Source organism: Kogia breviceps, chromosome 2, assembly GCF_026419965.1.
Source record: "Kogia breviceps isolate mKogBre1 chromosome 2, mKogBre1 haplotype 1, whole genome shotgun sequence".
NCBI classification, from domain to species: Eukaryota; Metazoa; Chordata; class Mammalia; order Artiodactyla; family Physeteridae; genus Kogia; species Kogia breviceps.
This window is the reverse complement of record NC_081311.1, coordinates 35,024,924-35,042,862: the sequence shown is the minus strand read 5'-3', so window position 1 is coordinate 35,042,862 and position 17,939 is coordinate 35,024,924. Positions and strand designations below refer to the sequence as shown.

Below are 17,939 nucleotides of genomic sequence, written 5' to 3'. Positions count from 1 at the left end.
TGAGTAGTATTCCATAGTATGGAAATACCACAACTGATCCATTCAACAGTTATTAGGGACTGAAATGTGTTCCCCCTAAAATTCATACGTTGAAGCCCCAACCCACAATGTGACTATATTTGAAAACAGGGTCTTCAACGAGGTAATTAAGGTTGAATAAGGCCATAAGGGTAAAGCCCCAATCCAACAGGACTGGTGTCCTTATAAGAAGAGGAGATACTAGGAGTGCCCATGCACAGAGAAAAGGCCATGTGAGGTCACAACAAGAAGGCAGCCATCTGTCAGCCAAGAAGAAAGGCCTCAGGAGAAACCAACCCTGCCAACACCTTGATCTTAGACTTCCAGTCTCCAGAGCTATGAGAAAACAAATTTCTTTTGCTTAAGTTATCCAGTCTATGATATTTTGTTATGGCATCCCTAGTAAAGTAATACACCAGTCAATGGACATTTGAAAAAAAAAGCCTTTATTCCTAGATAGAAAAGCCAGTATTTCAAACCTGTATAGTCCTCAAAAGTACCCAGAAATTCCCTTTAGGATTTCCAAAAACTTATCATCCTCCAAGAGTTTGCTTTTAGTATCATAATCCAAGATTAATAAAGAGAAACTTCTCACCCAAATTTTCTTTGTTTTATTTCATTATTACTACCATAGCACTATTGTTTTCTATTAATCACTAAAAGCTGTTATTTTATGAATTAAGATCAGAATTTAATAGGTGTTTTGGTGGATTGGTCAGAAAATCTAATTGTCATTAATAACATATGAAACTGCCCTACATTCTAAACAACTGAATTTTTGCAACATTCTGTTTCATTGCTTACAAAATCTTATAGGAAACCTATAGATCTTTAATCAATGTCCCAAACAAAACGGGAATTACTTCTATAACCAACACAAAGATGTTCTCCCTGGTTCTGCTAGAATACCTTAATCAAGAGTTAAGGTAAAAGAATAAGGAGGCTCACTTCAGTCTTTTCAAACTTTTTTCTAAGTAGCAGAACCCTCTCTCCTCCAACAAATGAACCCCAACAAATATGAGATATTTATTCCCTGAACAAGGCTGTTCAGGTTGAAGCAGCACAGGGATTCGGAGCCCCACCTGTCAGGTATCCCTCCCCACAGTGGCCCTTAAAGTACCTCCTTGGATGCTGGGGTTCCATAGAACATGACAGGAAAACTGAAGATTCATGCTACATGGTAGGACAATTCTTTCTAGTTAGAAAGTTCTTTCTTATACTTGCCTCACTATTATGCTTCGCCACAGACACCAGCCTTTTATTCAAAGGTCACTACTTTATCTCCTTTTGGTTTTCTTTTCTACAATGAAGTTATATTTAGCTATTCCTCATAAGAAATAGTTTTCCATACCCCACATCATCCTGAACATCCTCCTTCAGATAAACCTAATTTTCCAGTAAGACAGTACTTGCCTGTCCCAGCTTCTCATAAGAACAATCAAGGCCCTTTACCACCTGATCTCTAACCACCTTTCAGATCCTCATTCCCACTATTCCATACATCAGACCCATATATTCCAGTCACACCAATTCAACCCACTCCTCTGATAGTATCATTAAAATATAATCACCTATCCAGTTAACATAAGGATCTAGATACCCACATGCTTTAACATCTCTTCTTCTCTGCTTCCTAGGAAACTCCTAATCCCCTTGTCCATTTCCATCCACTATTATTTTTCCAATCTTGTCCAAAATGGTAAATCCAAGGCTTCACTATAGCATCTTGTAGTGTCCATGCACACCTAGTATTAATTTCTAAACTACATTTACCATATAGGTTACTAATTAAATGTCTCAATATGTGACATGTTATCAAAGTAATCACTTCGGAACTTCCAGGTCCATGTCTTAAATTTCTCATTAAAACAGAGAAAGATCATTTAAAATTTGTATGTCTGACAAGATTTCTCTGGAAATAAACCTAGGTAAAGAATCTCTGCATGGGGACTTCCCTGGTGGCGCAGTGGTTAAGAGTCTGCCTGCCAATGCAGGGGACATGGGTCCAATCCCTGCTCCGGAAAGATCCCACATGCCATGGAGCAACTAAGCCCGTGTGCCACAACTACTGAGCCTGCACCCTAGAAACAGTGAGCCACACTTCTGAGCCCACACGCCTAGAGCCTGTGCACCGCAACGAAGACACAATGCAGCCAAAAATAAATAAATAAATAAATTTATTTAAAAAAAAAAAAAAAAAAAAAAGAATTTGCCTTCTAATGCAGGGGTCGTGGGTTCGATCCCTGGTCGGGGAACTAAAATTCCACATGCCTCAGGGCAACTAACCTTGCGCACTCTAGAGCCCATGTGCCACACCTAGAGAGAAGCCTGCCCGCCGTAACGGAAGAGCCCGTGCACTGCAATGAAAGATCCCGCATACTGCAGCAAAAGTCCTGCATGCCGCAACTAAGACCTGATGCAGCCAAATAAATAAATAAATTTTTTTTTTTAAAAAAAAGAATGTCTGCATGATACTGCTATCACTGGTTGGAGAGAGTGGACATGCACATGCGTTTGCATCAGCTGGTGCCTATGCACCCTCACACCGGTGCCCTAATAGTATTCCACTGAGAGTAATTAATTACCACCTTACCTTTATCTCAGTAGCACATTGCTAAATGACACACTAACTGCCATCCTGAAAAGCAAGAAAATCAAGCAAAGTTCTACGGATTCTAATCACATACCAGAATATTTTATATTTTACACACACCAGTCTGTCCAAACCAGGTCTGAAAATGCCTACTCCATGCACCCAAATATCTGGCATGTGTTCACTATACCAAAGTCTTCACTATGCCCAGGTGTCTTGTGGTCTCTTCAAACTTGAAACACTCAGTTTTTATTTAGATTGTTCAGGACAGCCAATACTTGCTAACCCCACATGTCTGAGCCCCCAGATAATGTAGGAAATTATACAGAGGGGAGAGAGTGGGAACAAAACAGGTGCCGTTGTGCCCAGGCCCCTTAGTCAGCCTCCTCGTCTCCTCCCTACCAACAAGACTCCTCTCATGTGGGAAGGAGGGCTCCTTCATGGACCAAAGTTGTGGAAAGGAATGGACCTGAGAATTTGGGATGAACTCTGGCAACACAGAGAACTGCTCATTCCCCTCACCCATCCTGACCTCTCAAAGACAGCTTCCTCTAGTAACCTGGACTTGGAAAAACCTCAGGGAACAATAAAAGCAGACCAAGCCTTGAGCAGAAAGAAACAATAGGAGGGAATACACAGCACAATCCTTATACTGTTTGATCCCTTCATACTCAGATAGACAATGGAAAGGGGTTGGGGGGCAGCACTGAATTTCTCAAGAGGTAACTACCTCTAATTGTGGTCTTTTCCACCCACCCCCCCCAACCAGCTTCAATCCCAGACCTATTAAATTACAGTCCCTGGTATGGGGTCACAAGTATTTCCTATTTTGGTTCCTTTATTTTCTTAATTTAATTTTTTATTTTATATTGGAGTATAGTTGATTTAGAATGTTGTGTTAGTTTCAGGTATACAGCGAAGTGCATCAGTTACATATATACGTATATCCATTCTTCAGATTCTTTTCCCATATAGGTTATTTATTTTGGTTCCCATTTTGATTGTAGAGCCAGGATTAAGAATTACTGCTAACTCAAGAGGAAAAAATGGGGGCAAACGGGTAGAAGAGGGAAGCATCAGAGACTAGCATTTGTTAGGTATGGATTTCTTGCCATGATTGGTAATGGAGCATTGCACATTTAACCTTATTATTGGTAAAGACGGGATTAATGTATCCATTTAAAATAAAAAATACGGGTAGTTTTCCCAAGGAAACAAACAAATGATGGGTCCAGGATTTAAGCTCAGATATGTTTGGTCCCTCCAAACTACATTATTTCCACTATGTTAGGCTGGGAAAACAACAACAACAACTTTAGTCAGATAACAAAGGTATGTGTGTGTGTGGAGGTTAACAAAGAAAAGAAGGAAAAGTTTCAGGTACTTAACTTTCCCTCCGGATCACCGCATACCAAGTCTTCGCCCAAGTCTCAGATTTCCAGTCTGCGTATACTAGAGGCCTGAGAGGCAGTGTGTTAAAATTCCTGCCACTAATAAGGGAGACTAGGTTGTAAAATTAAAACTGATCATTTTCAGAAATGCACTAATTCTCTACAATCAATAAAGTATTATTTAGTTGACTGTTACTAAAGGAAACCTGAGTGATCTTTTTGGGAAAACCCAAAAGAGCAGAAATCACTGCTCTTTTGGATTAAAGGACTGGTTAGCAGACTAATCTGTGTGTCCAAGTCATAGATGGCTATCTGCTATGCTGGCTGTATGACATCAGCAAGTTCCTTTACCTTTTTTAGAAATGAGGACACTGCCATGTTTTAAACAAGGATGCAATAAAGATGAAAGGAATGACCACGATACTCTGTTTTCTATCAAAATGCCCCAATAGCAGAAAGAAACAAATCACGAAGCATTCTTAAAACTTGCTGAAATCTAGAAAATCTTTTGAAGTCTCCAGCTTTATCTGAAAAACTGTATTCAGTTTCATATACTGCTCTATCACACAGCCATATTTTGTTTGGATAAGAGAATAATTCTGGGGTGAAATTGGTGCTCAAGGAAAATTTTGATCATGCCCTGGCAAACCATTTTAAGCATTACAATGGCAGCGACAGGTCTGTGAAAGCACTTTGTAAACTGTTAATTGCTAGATCCATATATGTTAGTACCATCTTCCAAAAGGAAACATTAAAACAAATCTTTAGGAAGGAACTAAGTTGGACTAGATATTCTCTAAGGCTGTTATACTGTGCTTTTCACAGCCTCTCTGAGATATCTTTCCCTTTCTTCCAGTCTTCCAGACTGAGTACCTACTCTATGGGCTGGGCATTGCACTGGAAACCAACGAACAGCTGTGAAAAGAAGTTCATTCTCTGCCCTCTTGAAGCATACATATTAAAGTGAAACACCAACATTAAAATAGTTAATTACAAGTGTGAGGAGTGCTATAAAAGAGAAATCCAGGTTCTACTGCTGACACAAGTGGACAAAGCAAACAGGGAGGTACACAGGAAAAAGGTAACTTTTCAGTTTCCTGCATCTTTATTATTAGGTCCGAAGCACCCAAATCCTGACACTTTAGACATATTCACACACACAAAGAACTTCTTCCAAAATCCAGTAAAGTAAGTCAAGAATTTCAGAGTTCACTTCTTTACAATACTCAATGCCAGGCCATGTAGACCAGGAATATCACTTTATTTTTCAGGAAAAGAAGATTCATTAAGCATTCAGAGCATAAACAACGTGACAAGTAATATTAGAAAAATGATTTTCCCAGAGACATTGAATTTGTGTGTGTTAAACTAGTATAAAAATAATATAACCACTCTTATCAATTAAGTATTTAAAGCAAAGGTTATCATCCTCAACCTGGAGGCAGAAGGTTCTGATCCAGAAGGTTCTGGCTCCATCATGTCACCCTAGCCAGTTCACATAGTCTCTTGAACCTCAGCTTCCCCACCTGTAAAATGAGAAGGTCAAAACAAAACAACAATGCCCTTAGGTCCCCTACCATGTTCACGTGCAGCATCTACCCAAAATAGTTTCAAATTTGAGTATAGATCATTACATGTCCTTCTGATTACTATTCTGCATTTTTAAATTAGCCATCATTTACAATATATTCATTCCACAATTATATACTAATTTTACTTCTAAATCTGTTCAGATAGAAACAGGGATCTTGTCTTCCAAAAGTTCAAAATACTCAAAGACAAAGTCTTTAATCTGAGAATCTCAAAATAATTCCTTCACTATCTTATTACTCTGCTAAAAAAAAAAAAAAAAAAACTATTTACTTATATCCACTCGTGGTGAGGAGAAATACAATGCACTCTTCAAATTTTGGAAAATTCCATTTGAAATTCTAGCAAAACTGGCTCTATTCCCATTTTGGCATAAAAGCATCATGTGTTCAGCTCCCTCTCTGCCACTTCCTCTCAGCTGAGCCTCTCCCCAAGGAGCTCACTCTCAGCAGAGAATGAAAGGGAGGGGGAAGAGGAGTCTGGGCAGCCACACCAGAGTCTGCCAAATGCAAAGTTCATACCAAAACCCTTCCACATTGCCTCTGGCAGCCCTCAGTTCAAATAGAAATAGAAGTGAAGTCTTCTAAAATATTTTCAACACATTAATAAGAGGAAAAAAGTGGAAGACAGCATGATCTAAAGCCCCAAGTTTCTTGGTGCATCAGCTGTGTACAAGGTGTTAACAATCAATGACCTCAGAGTTTCTCAAGCAGATGAATGTCTTTTGGGGTTTTTTTTTTAAGATAGTAAAAATTTAAGTCTTCACACATCCAAGGTTTTATTCTAGGACTCCTCAATTTATCAGTGTTTTTAAAAGTTTGATAAGGAAGAGTGACAGCAAACAATCATCCCTCCCTGTCAGAGGGAAAGTGGAACTTCAAATTTCTTTTTTTTTTTTTTTTTTGACTTGTGGAAACAAATTCTTTATTTCATAATTATCATATGGGACAGCAAGTTTAGCTGTGTTAAGTTCAAATTACTGGGTTAGAGGTTGCAATTAATAAGAAGCTGTAGAAGATACCTACTGATGTATAAGGCTCTACTGGGTTTATAGTTCAGTTGACAAATAAGGCACATAACAGCACTTCAAATTTCTTATTTGCTTCATAACTTGGAACAGGCTGTAGTTAGAAGCTGAGAGATATCAAAAAATGAATGGCGTGAAAATTTTTAATTTAAATAAAACTGAACCTCTGTTACATTACAAAACTGTTTAGACCCTTTTCTCTAAAAAGACTATGCCCCCTACTTTCCAAATGCAGCAATACTAACACCTTATTTGTACCTGTGCCTAATCTCATCTACATCTCACAAAAATAATGAGGTAGTTAGAGTATCATAACTGTCCTCTTGTAGGTTTTTTTAACTAAAGAGAGACTTAGGAGATTTCGGAGACTTGCTCAACCAGAAGCCATCCTTATCACATGACTCCTCCAAGAATATAAGCCCTCACTCTTGTCCTCTGAAAAGAGGGGGACAATATTACTTCAAAATATTCTTAAAGCTGTTGTATTTTCTATCACTATAGATTAGTGTACATTTGCTAGAATTTTATATTAATGGAATCATCTAGTATGTACTCTGTCTAGTTTTTTAAATTCAGCATAATTATTTTGAGTCATTCATGATGTTGCATGAATCAACAGCTCATCCGTTTTAAAAAATTTATTTATTTACTTATTTTTGGCTGTGGTTGGGTCTTCGTTGCTGTGCACAGGCTTTCTCTAGCTGTGGCTAGTGGGGGAAACTCTTTGATGTGGTATGCGTGCTTCTCATTGCGGTGGCTTCTCTTGTTGCAGAGCATGGGCTCTAGGTGCATGCGCTTCAGCAGTTGTGGCACGCGGGCTCAGTAGTTGTGGCTCACGGGCTCTAGAGCGCAGGCTCAGTAGTTGTGGCACACTGGCTTAGTTGCTCCGCGGCATGTGGGATCTTCCCAGACCAGGGCTTGAACCCTAGTCCCCTGCATTGGCAGGTGGATTCTTAACCACTTCACCACCAAGGGAAGTCCAACAGTTTGCTCTTCTTTATTGCAGAATAGTATTCCACTGTGCAAACATACCGTTCTCCAGTTGAGGGACATCAGGATTATTTATAATTTTGGCTATCTTGAATACTGCTGCTTTAAACATTCACATGCACATCTTTGTGTGGACATTGGTAAATTCTTAAGATAGAACTGCTGCATCCTATGGTAGGTGTGTATGTTTAACTTTTTTAAGAAACTGCCAAACTGTTGTCCAAAATGGTTATCCCATTTTACATTCCAAACATCACTGCATTGTATAGAATCTTTAAAAGTGCCAAACATCATGAAAGGTACAGCAACTCTAAGCCCCAAAGAAGGTGCATGTTTCAGTCAGGAGACAGAGACAGGAAGCATTTCATGCAGAGAAAAAGATTCACACAAAAAGAGATGGTAGTGAGAGAGTGGCATGGACATATATACACTACCAAACGTAGGGTGGATAGCTAGTGGGAAGCAGCCGCATAGCACAGGGAGATCAGCTGGTGCTTTGTGACCACCTAGAGGGGTGGGATAGGGAGAGTGGGAGGGAGGGAGACACAAGAGGGAAGAGATATGGGAACATATGTATATGTATAACTGATTCACTTTGTTGTAAAGCAGAAACTAACACACCATTGTAAAACAGTTATACTCCAGTAAAGATGTTTAAAAAAAAAAAAAAGAGATGGTAATATACTCCAGGACAGCCACTCTAGCCTATTAGTGATTTGTAGGTGTGCTGCCTCAAATTCCATCAGGAAAACCTCTATCTAAATACAAAAATGTAAGATATGTTTTGGAAGTCTAACATGCAAAGAAAAGGAAATCTTTAAAAGGCAGCACTAGGGCTTCCCTGGTAGCACAGTGGTTGGGAGTCCACCTGCCAATGCAGGGGACACGGGTTCGAGCCCTGGTCCAGGAGGATCCCACATGCCGCGGAGCAACTAAGCCCGTGCGCCACAACTACTCAGCCTGCGCTCTAGAGCCCGTGAGCCATAACTACTGAGCCCACATGCCACAACTACTGAAGCCCACATGCCTAGAGCCTGTGCTCCAGAACAAGAGAAGCCACCCCAATGAGAAACCCGCACACTGCAATGAAGAGTAGCCCCCACTCGCCGCAACTAGAGAAAGCTCGTGTGCGTGCGACAACGAAGACCCAACACAGCCAAAAATAAATAAATTAAATAAATAAATAAAATAAAAGGCAGCACTAAAGCTCTGATACAAGCAATCATGACAGCAGTTCACCTGAGCATTATCTACTAGGCCGCTATGCTAAACTTTACAAGATTTATGTATAGCCACTTTAGTGATCATTATCTCCATTTTACAAGTGAAGAAACCAGAGACAAAGAAGTTAAGAAGGTGGCCCCAAGGTCATACAGTTTCTAAGAAGTGGGACCAGATCTGCTAGATTCTAAACAATGCTTTTCGTGGCTATGCTAATTTATTGCTCATCTTCAGGTTTCACAAGCCTTCCAGCCTACTTGGAAGATACCTCCCTGAAGCTGAGTGATACTTAGGCCACACTGCTCCCCCTGTTTCTAATGTTGTACTCATCAAGCAACTTCCTGATATTTCACTGTTTTTCCAAGCCCATTCTCTACTTGAACAAAGGGGAGCTGACCAGTCAAAAGGAATAAAGTGGATATACTCAGCAGTGATTCTCCTATAGTAAATCACAAGACCAGGCATTCTGGTTTTGAACATTAACCTGAGCATAAATTTGGTCACTTGACTAATGATGGAGCACCAATATCCTTTTCTGAGGATCATCATAATAGAGGAAAAAGCACCAAGTCAGGCATCAATCCCATACAAGCCCACAACTGCTAAACTCAACTCTATACCTACAGTGCAGGTATACACACACATGCACACATACACAAAACCCACAGACAATCAAAGAAACAAAAAACACAAACTATCCTTAAGTGTTAGAAAAAACCTTGCTGATAAAACTACTAGAGATATAGCTGGAAGCACTCTCATAGACTCCTTCCTTCTCCAGCAGGAAAAATAAAAATACATTATGTAAACTTCTAGTGTCTTTGGTGTAAGGGTGAAGAAGATGAAAAGAGGGCATTATTAGAAAGTTAAGGAAAAATACATTAACAGTTTAAATGGAAGGGGCATATTGTTTCAGAACTAACTATATTTTGGAAATAGCAAACAAGTGGCAGATCTTACTGATGGATCAGAATTTCTTCCCATCCCCACTTCTGTATTCTACAATACTTGAGGACTAAAATTTTCGGTAACAGCCAAAATTTAGATGTGTCTTAGTTTCCTCCCCAAAGGTTGGCCTGCTAATTCTTACTAAATTCATGGTCTTGAGTAGCAAAAATCAGGAGAGTCTTTGGCTTTACACAGATTTTGCTAGTCTTCCCACACCCTAAATGTCTACAGGTTTACTGTTTTCTACAGCTGGTTTGCTACCGTCTTCTCCCAAGCTCCATTTTCTGGCTTCTAGATGTCATCAGCAGTGGTGATTCTGAGAGGAAGGTATAGGTGGAAGACATGCACTAGGAACACCGAAAAACGGGAAACTGGCCCATTCAAAGTTGGGCAGTAGTAATAAGAAGTGAGAATGCTCACCCTGACACCTCTGTCTGTCTCATCAAGTCAGGAGAGCTGACAACATGGTATTTTCAGGAGAGATTTGGGTTTGGGTGACATCAAGGAAGTGAAAGAATGGGAGATTTTTTGAAGACATGGTGAATGGCAGCATTATGAACACAGTTAGGAAGCATAAATTCTGCATACCAAAAACGGTTAATAAAAAAGGAACTACAACTGTCTCACATTTCCTTTTTTAAAAAATTTAACCCTTGACTCAATTCTTTTAAATTTTCTTAGCCAGTATCTTGTCTGTAATATAGTTCAACTTCAACGCAGCCCCTTTCAATAATTGCAAATTCTGAATTAATAAAGATTTAGTGAATTGTGACCTCATCTATATGAAGGTTGAGGGAAAATAAGAAGGACAGACCAGTCACAGGACAGTAACTGTTGAGCTGACAAATGGTAGGCATAAAAGGGAAGACAAAATAGGTGTGTTTGTGCATGTGTTACATATATATGTCACCAGATGGGCTGGGCCAAACTATATAAAAGGGGAAAAAAAGCTTTATCACAGCAAATCTGTCAAAACCTGTAGACCTCACAAGTATCTACCAAGGAGGATATTTTGTTTATTCTGATCATTTCAAGTAGAAGTCAACTTTGAAACAGAACTGACAAATGCAAATGTCAAACGCCAGTGGTTTTTACGGTTTACTTTGAGGAGCCTATAGGGCAGGACCCACAGAGTCATTTGTAGATAGGTGTGCTCTGGTATCTGCCATTATGTTGAAATATGCATAACTCATCAACATTTGATATAGATATTAGCGAAATGACCCTTTTGGTACTTTAGAAAATATTACAACATCACAGAATCTTCATTCTGAAAGCAATCATTAAGATGACCTAATTCAGTCCCCTCATCTGTAAGGATGAAGAAATTTCAAGGCTGAAAGGGGGATTTAAACAACATGCACAAAGTAGAAAGAACATAAATGAAATCTCTTATTTAAAAGCAGAGATTAAAGAGAATCAAATCAAAGAGAATCAAAACCTTTTAAAAACAAAAGTGTCCTTCAGCTTCATTTTTTACACGGAAAATCATAAATTATATCCTCTCCCTCTTGCAGAAGAGGACTTACACCATGTCAAATTAGGTCTTTTCTAAAATACAAACTTATTCCTGCAGGCAGACACACTATCATACTGATCTTTTCTTTTACATTCATTTCTAAATCCCATCATCTAACTGAAGTGTTTTCACAAAGTTTCACAAAATTGCTGTGGCTCGGAAAGTTAAGCATGTTTATTAATCCTCACCCCAAAAATATCTACTTCTAGAAAAAAAGTTAGATGTAGCAGAATCTAACTCTAAAGTGATCTTTCTTCTAGCAATTAGAAAATAGAGGTGGATAGTCTGGAACTCCCATTGTTTCCAAGACCCTCAAAAAGAGGAGATGCTAGCTATTTAGAACAAAATATGCATGGAGTGGATTAGGACCTGCATTATCAAACAATGCCAGCAGTGCTGGTTCTTACCAGTGCTCCTTGGAAGGTAGGCTACACGTCAGAACCAAAAGAAATATGGAATATATATTTTAGAGATAACCTAAAATATGCCCTAAGGAACACTAATGGCATTTCAACATCCTTACTCAAGCAAGAAGAAAAGGGGTAATATTGTAGACAACCGTAGATTTACCCAGCATGTCTTCCATGTGTATTGAGAGTCAGCTTGTATGTCAGGGAGGATGAGAGGGGACAACCTGATATCATTCATTTGATAGAGGAGAAAACTTATATCCTGAGGGATTCAATGGCTTGTATGGTCCTTTAGACAAGGGACAATTTCCATTTAGAGACTGTTCTTCTGCAAAGCTATTTGGTCCATAGACACTAGGAAGGAGAGTTGATGGCAGCCAGATATTTCTTGCAGTATTATTTAATACAATGACTTTCTGGCTAATAAGGTTTTGATGCTCCAGAACCCAATCCAATTAAGTATACTGACAAAACCATTTCTAAGCAACAAAGCTATTGCCACTATTCCTATGCAAACTCCACTAATGGGAAACCCCTTATGTCCAGTTTGAAGCACCTGTTGGCTATCTACCACAATGAGAAAATTCTGAGTTACAATAAGTTGATTTGTTTATTCACACTCTCTAGCCCAGTCCCTCTCTATCATCTCCCTCCTTCTTCCTCCCCTCCTTCCTCCCACCTACCACACAGCTGGGGTCAGCAAAGTTCTCCGTAAAAGGGCCAGACAATAAACAGTTTAGGTTTTTTTGTTTCTTCCACTGTAGAACAAAAGTAGCCAAAGACAATCCATAAATGAATGGGTTTGGCGGTGTTTCAATAAAACTATTTACAAAAACAGGCGGTGGGCCACATATGGCTCACAGGGCTGTAGTTTGTCAACCCCTGGTTTACAGTAGCAGTTCTCAAACTTCAGCCTGCATCAGAATCACCTACAGAACTTTGTCATACACAGATTTCTTGGCCCCATGCTTAAAGTTTCTGATTCAGCAGATGTGTAATGGGGCCTGAGATTTTGCATTTTTAATAAGTTCCCAAATGCTGCTGATGCTGCTGGTTCAGGGTCCACACTCTGAAAACCACTGGTATAGAATAATGGTCTACACTACACTCAGTGAAGGCTGAAATGTAATGAACAGCTGAGAAAGTGGAAATTACATGCTGTAGACTTGACTGCTAATTTTACAGAATATTTCATATGAAGACTTACTGTTAAGTGCCATAATATTATCTGTTCCTGGATGATGAAAATTTATTCCCATGCGTCCTAAAAAATAAAATAATTTTACTTTAAGCACAAAGAATGCTTAATATAATCATAAATACATTGTACAATATGAACATTACAAAAAACTAAAACAGATTAATCTATAACAATGCTATCAAAGGCCATAGCAGTTAAAACAGTTTTAAATCAAGTCATAAAACATACACATGAAAAATCTTAAAACAAACTAAAGTCTCAATAACAACAAAGAAATAAAACAAAACAAAAAAGAAGCTTCCATTATAATAGGAAAATTTAATGCATCTCCCACATTCCAATTTAAACATGCCAACTCCCTGGATTAAGCATTTTATTTAAACAATTTATACTGCCCTTCAAATTCAAGCAGCAAAATAATGAATTCAAAGAAGTATATAAACTTGAAGCTTAGAGGGAATTAAAAGATAAAGGTTTCATGGTGGCTCAAAAATGCAATCAGAATGGCGACCAGAAGAAAGATGTAAAATTTATATAACAGATATAGTGGGGGACAATGACTGGCCTAAAAATTTAGGATTCTTGTGCTGCCCCTACCACTCACTAGTTATACGACCTTGGGCATAATGCTTGTGTCCAGACCTTTGTCCTTATAGTAACAGGGGGCTGGCTGCTTGTTTTGTCTGCCTCCAAATGAACAACCATTTCTACATTTTTAAAGAGTTGTAAAAACAAACACAGAAATTAAAAAACAAAGAATAATGTGCAACAGAAACCATATGGCCCACAGGCCTAAAATATTTACTCTCTGGCCCTTTACAGATGGTGTTTGCCAGCCTCTGTTCTATAAGATGACAAGTCTGAATAAGATGTTTCAACTAATAGCCTCCAGGTTTAAGAGCAGAAGATGTATTAATTACTTGGGAAAAAGGAAGATGTATTAATTATTTGTGATTTACTTATCATATTCTGAGGTATTCAAACTAAACAATAAACAACCCGTCACTGGAAAGTCTGCCTAAAAAACCCAATCACTGCTGAGGAGAATTTAAGGAAATGGCACACTGAGAGGGTCTTTCAATCTCTTACCTAGGAATATTCAGATATGGGTGTTGTTCCTATAAACTAGGGATGTTCCCTAAACGTTCTCAGAATAATAACGGGTTATCAAGAAATCCAAGCAAGCCCAAATTTAGCTCATTCAACTTCTTTTATTTCCTGTGCTACAATCATTTATGATACAGAATTATGTAGTTTACAACCACTATATCAAATAATAGTTTTTATATGTTTCTGGAACTACTTATGTTCCCTAACGTTAAGGGGTGCCCCTCTCTGTAGTCCTTTGGAAGCTGGATCCTTTTGTACTCTTTCCATCAGGCCTTGGGACTTTTCAATCTGGAAAGATGAAACTGAAAGGAAGCTCAGTAGTTTTCTAATTATCATCCTCTATCCTACACCGATAACTTCCAATTCAGTCTTTCTAAAGATGTGGCAAAACAAGAGACTTAGGCAATGTTTTGTAGATGAAGGCATCACTACTTGCTGAAAAGCAGAAAATTTTTTTGCCTTTCCTGGAATCCTTCCTAATTTTGTTGGCCTCTTTGACTTTAATGATCTCTAGATCAAGATCATCAACCAAAGATTTTATACGAAAACTCTAGTTCAATGTCAGAACCATCAGAACCAATTACTTAAATGTAATCTAATTTTTTCCCTAATTCTTTTTAGTAAACCACTTATGGCTTCTTTAAGCTACTTTCTCTACCTCTTCAAAAATTAATGTTTAGGGCTTCCCTGGTGGCGCAGTGGTTGAGAATCCGCCTGCCGATGCAGGGGACACGGGTTCGTGCCCCGGTCCGGGAAGATCCCACATGCCGCGGAGCGGCTGGGCCCGTGAGCCATGGCCGCTGAGCCTGTGCGTCCGGAGCCTGCGCTCCGCAATGGGAGAGGCCACAGCAGTGAGAGGCCCGCGTACCACAAAAAAAAAAAAAAAAAAAAAAAAAAAATTAATGTTTAGATTAGAAAATACAATATATTTTCATTGGAGAAAAATTAGACAATACAGAAAAATGAAGAAAACAAAATCACCAATCAAAGACAAGCTCTGCTAACATTTTGATTTATAGCCTGCCAGTTTAGGGAGTATATATGTATAAAGGTTTCTCTTCTAAAATTAGGTTTATTTTATAATATTTTTAAAATTTAATATATGGTATGCCTTAAGTTTTACAGTTATTATGGGATTTTGAAGGAGAGAGAAAATACCAACAGCAAAAGAAAAACTGACTCCAAATTCAGATGAGGCCATTTCTTTTTTCTTCCTTTTGTCCAACATATACTGCTGTTTAATCAGCTGTGAAAATAGAAATCAAGTGTGTGACATCTGGTGATTTTTGTTAATGCAGTCTGGTGCTGCCAGCGTGACATTTTGTCACCTGTCCAAGGTCTGCTATTTTTAAATTGTTCTTGTCAGCTAGCTATCTTTTAAGTATAGTGTAAAATATAAGGTTTCGAAAACTGGAAGGCATACTTAGTTTTACTGAGTTAAACGATGCTGTGGAAATCTGAGACCGTGTCCCACTTTCCCCACTGCACAAGGCCTGATAAATGGGGGTGGGAGAGGATGCAGGGGGAGGTTGGAGAATAGGGTTACATATGGCTATTCAGACTGTAAAAATCACAGTCTCATAAGCTCAATTCATATTTAAGATGTTAGTTATAAAAAACTGCCCTTACTGTTATTCAAAGTTTCAGAGTCAAACTAAACCCATACTTTTATATGTCCAAAATAAAAACTGGAATTTTTATTAATTTGTAACTAATTATGAAAGTCACCTCTTCACTTCTGCAATTCCTTATGACATAGGGAGCAACTATCTTTCTCTAATCATCCCCACATGTTCTAAAAAGTCAAGTCCTTTGGAGACCTTTACATAACAGAATGTGAGTGCTGTGCTCTAGAAAACGTTATGAGACAACGCATATTCTACTAGATTCTATTTCCTACTAATTTTCTCCATAAAGTTGAAGAGACAGTCTCTCAGAAAAAGTATCTACAAGGTACAATAATGTGATATGTAAGAATACAATAAAATGGTGTTTCAAATTCCTTTTAAGGAAAAATTATGAAAGTATGGTACTATAATATTCAAAATGTGTTCCAAAGAACCACGAAACAAAAAAGGTGAGCTTTGACCTGAGGTCAAATCCTTGTTTCTTTGCATACCAATTGTGAATAATTTTTGGTATGTTATCAATTCCTTTGTGCCTACATTGCCTCATTTCAGGCTGTACTCTAGAACAATTAAATCAGAATTTCCAGAGGTAGTACCCAGGATTAAAGAACCCTTAATCTTTTTCTTACTCTCAGGTGATTATAGTGCTATATCGAAAGGATCATTGGGCAAATTAATGGGAATTACCTATAAAAACAAAATCACTCAACTTCTATCTGTTGTCTTCCCTTTTGTGTAGAAGAGGAACAATGACTTCTTGCTAACTTCGAACCTGTGCCCTAACAGTTTCTGGAATCTGCAAACTTTTATACAAGGCAGACTGATATGGGCCAAAGGGAGGTAGTTCAAAATTAGAACTGGAGTAATAATTCAAGTACGTAAAGAGACTGTATATTTTTCTGAGTAAACTAAATGTAATGAAGGTGCACTTTTTCTAAAACAAGGTGACCTCAACATTCCACAAAAGGGACAAATTTTCTGAAAGGCTCTATAATACTACATTTAAATTATGATGAATAAAGAAAAATGCCTCTATAATACCAAAAGGATGGCATTATTTCTTCCAAGTTTCTGTCAATTTAAATGTTTTAAAGCACTATTATCAGAGGATAGCTGCTATTTTTTCCCAGATTCAGTATACATTTGAAAAACAAACCCTTCGATATCAGTTCTCAGCTGACACCTGCTCTTTTCATTTTTCAAATTTCAGTTCCATGAATGGTGAAGGAAGAGAAAAATTCAAATATACAAAAATGTTTCATCAGGCACTACCCCCAAGTGCTCAGCCAAGCCTACTCTTCTGTTATAACAGGGAGACTACACGGGATGAGAGAAGGGTGACTCCTTACTGTTTTTTGCCAAGGACTCTGCTATATTGTACTACCCCAGCCAGGCAATGGGACCTTGCTTCATAATGTCACCTACCCTGCCCAATGCACGGTGTTGGTTTTTCCCTATTATTCTTATCTCTCATCACTTTGTCCTCCTTGAATAATAATCCCAAGAGAGGGTATGAATAATCAAACCTTAAGTCCCTGGGTTTTCAGAGGGGTTCCCCAGGGGCTAGGTGGACCCTCATCATTGGTAGCAAGTCAGGGGACAGCTGTAAGGAGGATGCAGGGAGGAACATTTTCCCCTTTCCTAATCCTAACTCTCCCGATGCCAGAAATTCCCCTAATCCTCATAATCATGAGGAGAGTTGGCTTTCCCTGCATCTACTAGAAAAGGGGGCAGAGGACAATTCTTCCCACCCAGGCCTCACTCATACCTCTACTGACCCAAGGATTTCTGTACTTAGAAAAGAAATAAGGGATAGTTTTCATTAGTTCACCACCCTTCTCAAAACCCTCCTTCTCATTTCCTGGAGATATTTTCTCAAATGAATGACAGGAGAAGTCATACCTAAGTTATGGTAAGAGACAACAGGTAATTATTAAAATGTTATTCTGCTACAATCAAGAACTGTAGTTTGAGATCTAAGAAGCCCCCCCCAAAATTAGTTTTTATTTTATTTAAATTAATTTTTGTTTAAATAAGGGTTCTGTGATCTGAGCAACATTGCAGAAGACATTCCTCAGAGTTCTGTGAAAAAAGCTCAGTTTGACTTTTTCTCTACACTACTTGACATTTTTAACGTGGGGAGGAGGTTTTTTTTTAATTTAAAAAATTTTTAAATTTCCTACAAACATCTCTAAGGCTGACCTAGTATAGGTAGAAATATGATTGGAAAACTGTTAAAGCTCTTTACTAAAACAAGTTTTATTACTTCCTAAACTTCCTATTCTGTCATTTC

General features: G+C 38.4%; 1 protein-coding gene across 9 annotated transcripts in view; it reads right to left on the bottom strand.

The window, feature by feature from the left end:
- Positions 1–17,939, bottom strand: part of CPEB3 (cytoplasmic polyadenylation element binding protein 3) — a 179,121-nt gene that overhangs the window by 89,907 nt on the left and 71,275 nt on the right. For all 9 annotated transcript variants that reach the window (XM_059055460.2, XM_067025047.1, XM_067025045.1 and 6 more), the window contains exon 4: positions 12,915–12,971. In XM_059055460.2, the coding sequence (XP_058911443.1) occupies positions 12,915–12,971 (57 nt within the window). The remainder of the gene's footprint in view (positions 1–12,914; positions 12,972–17,939) is intronic.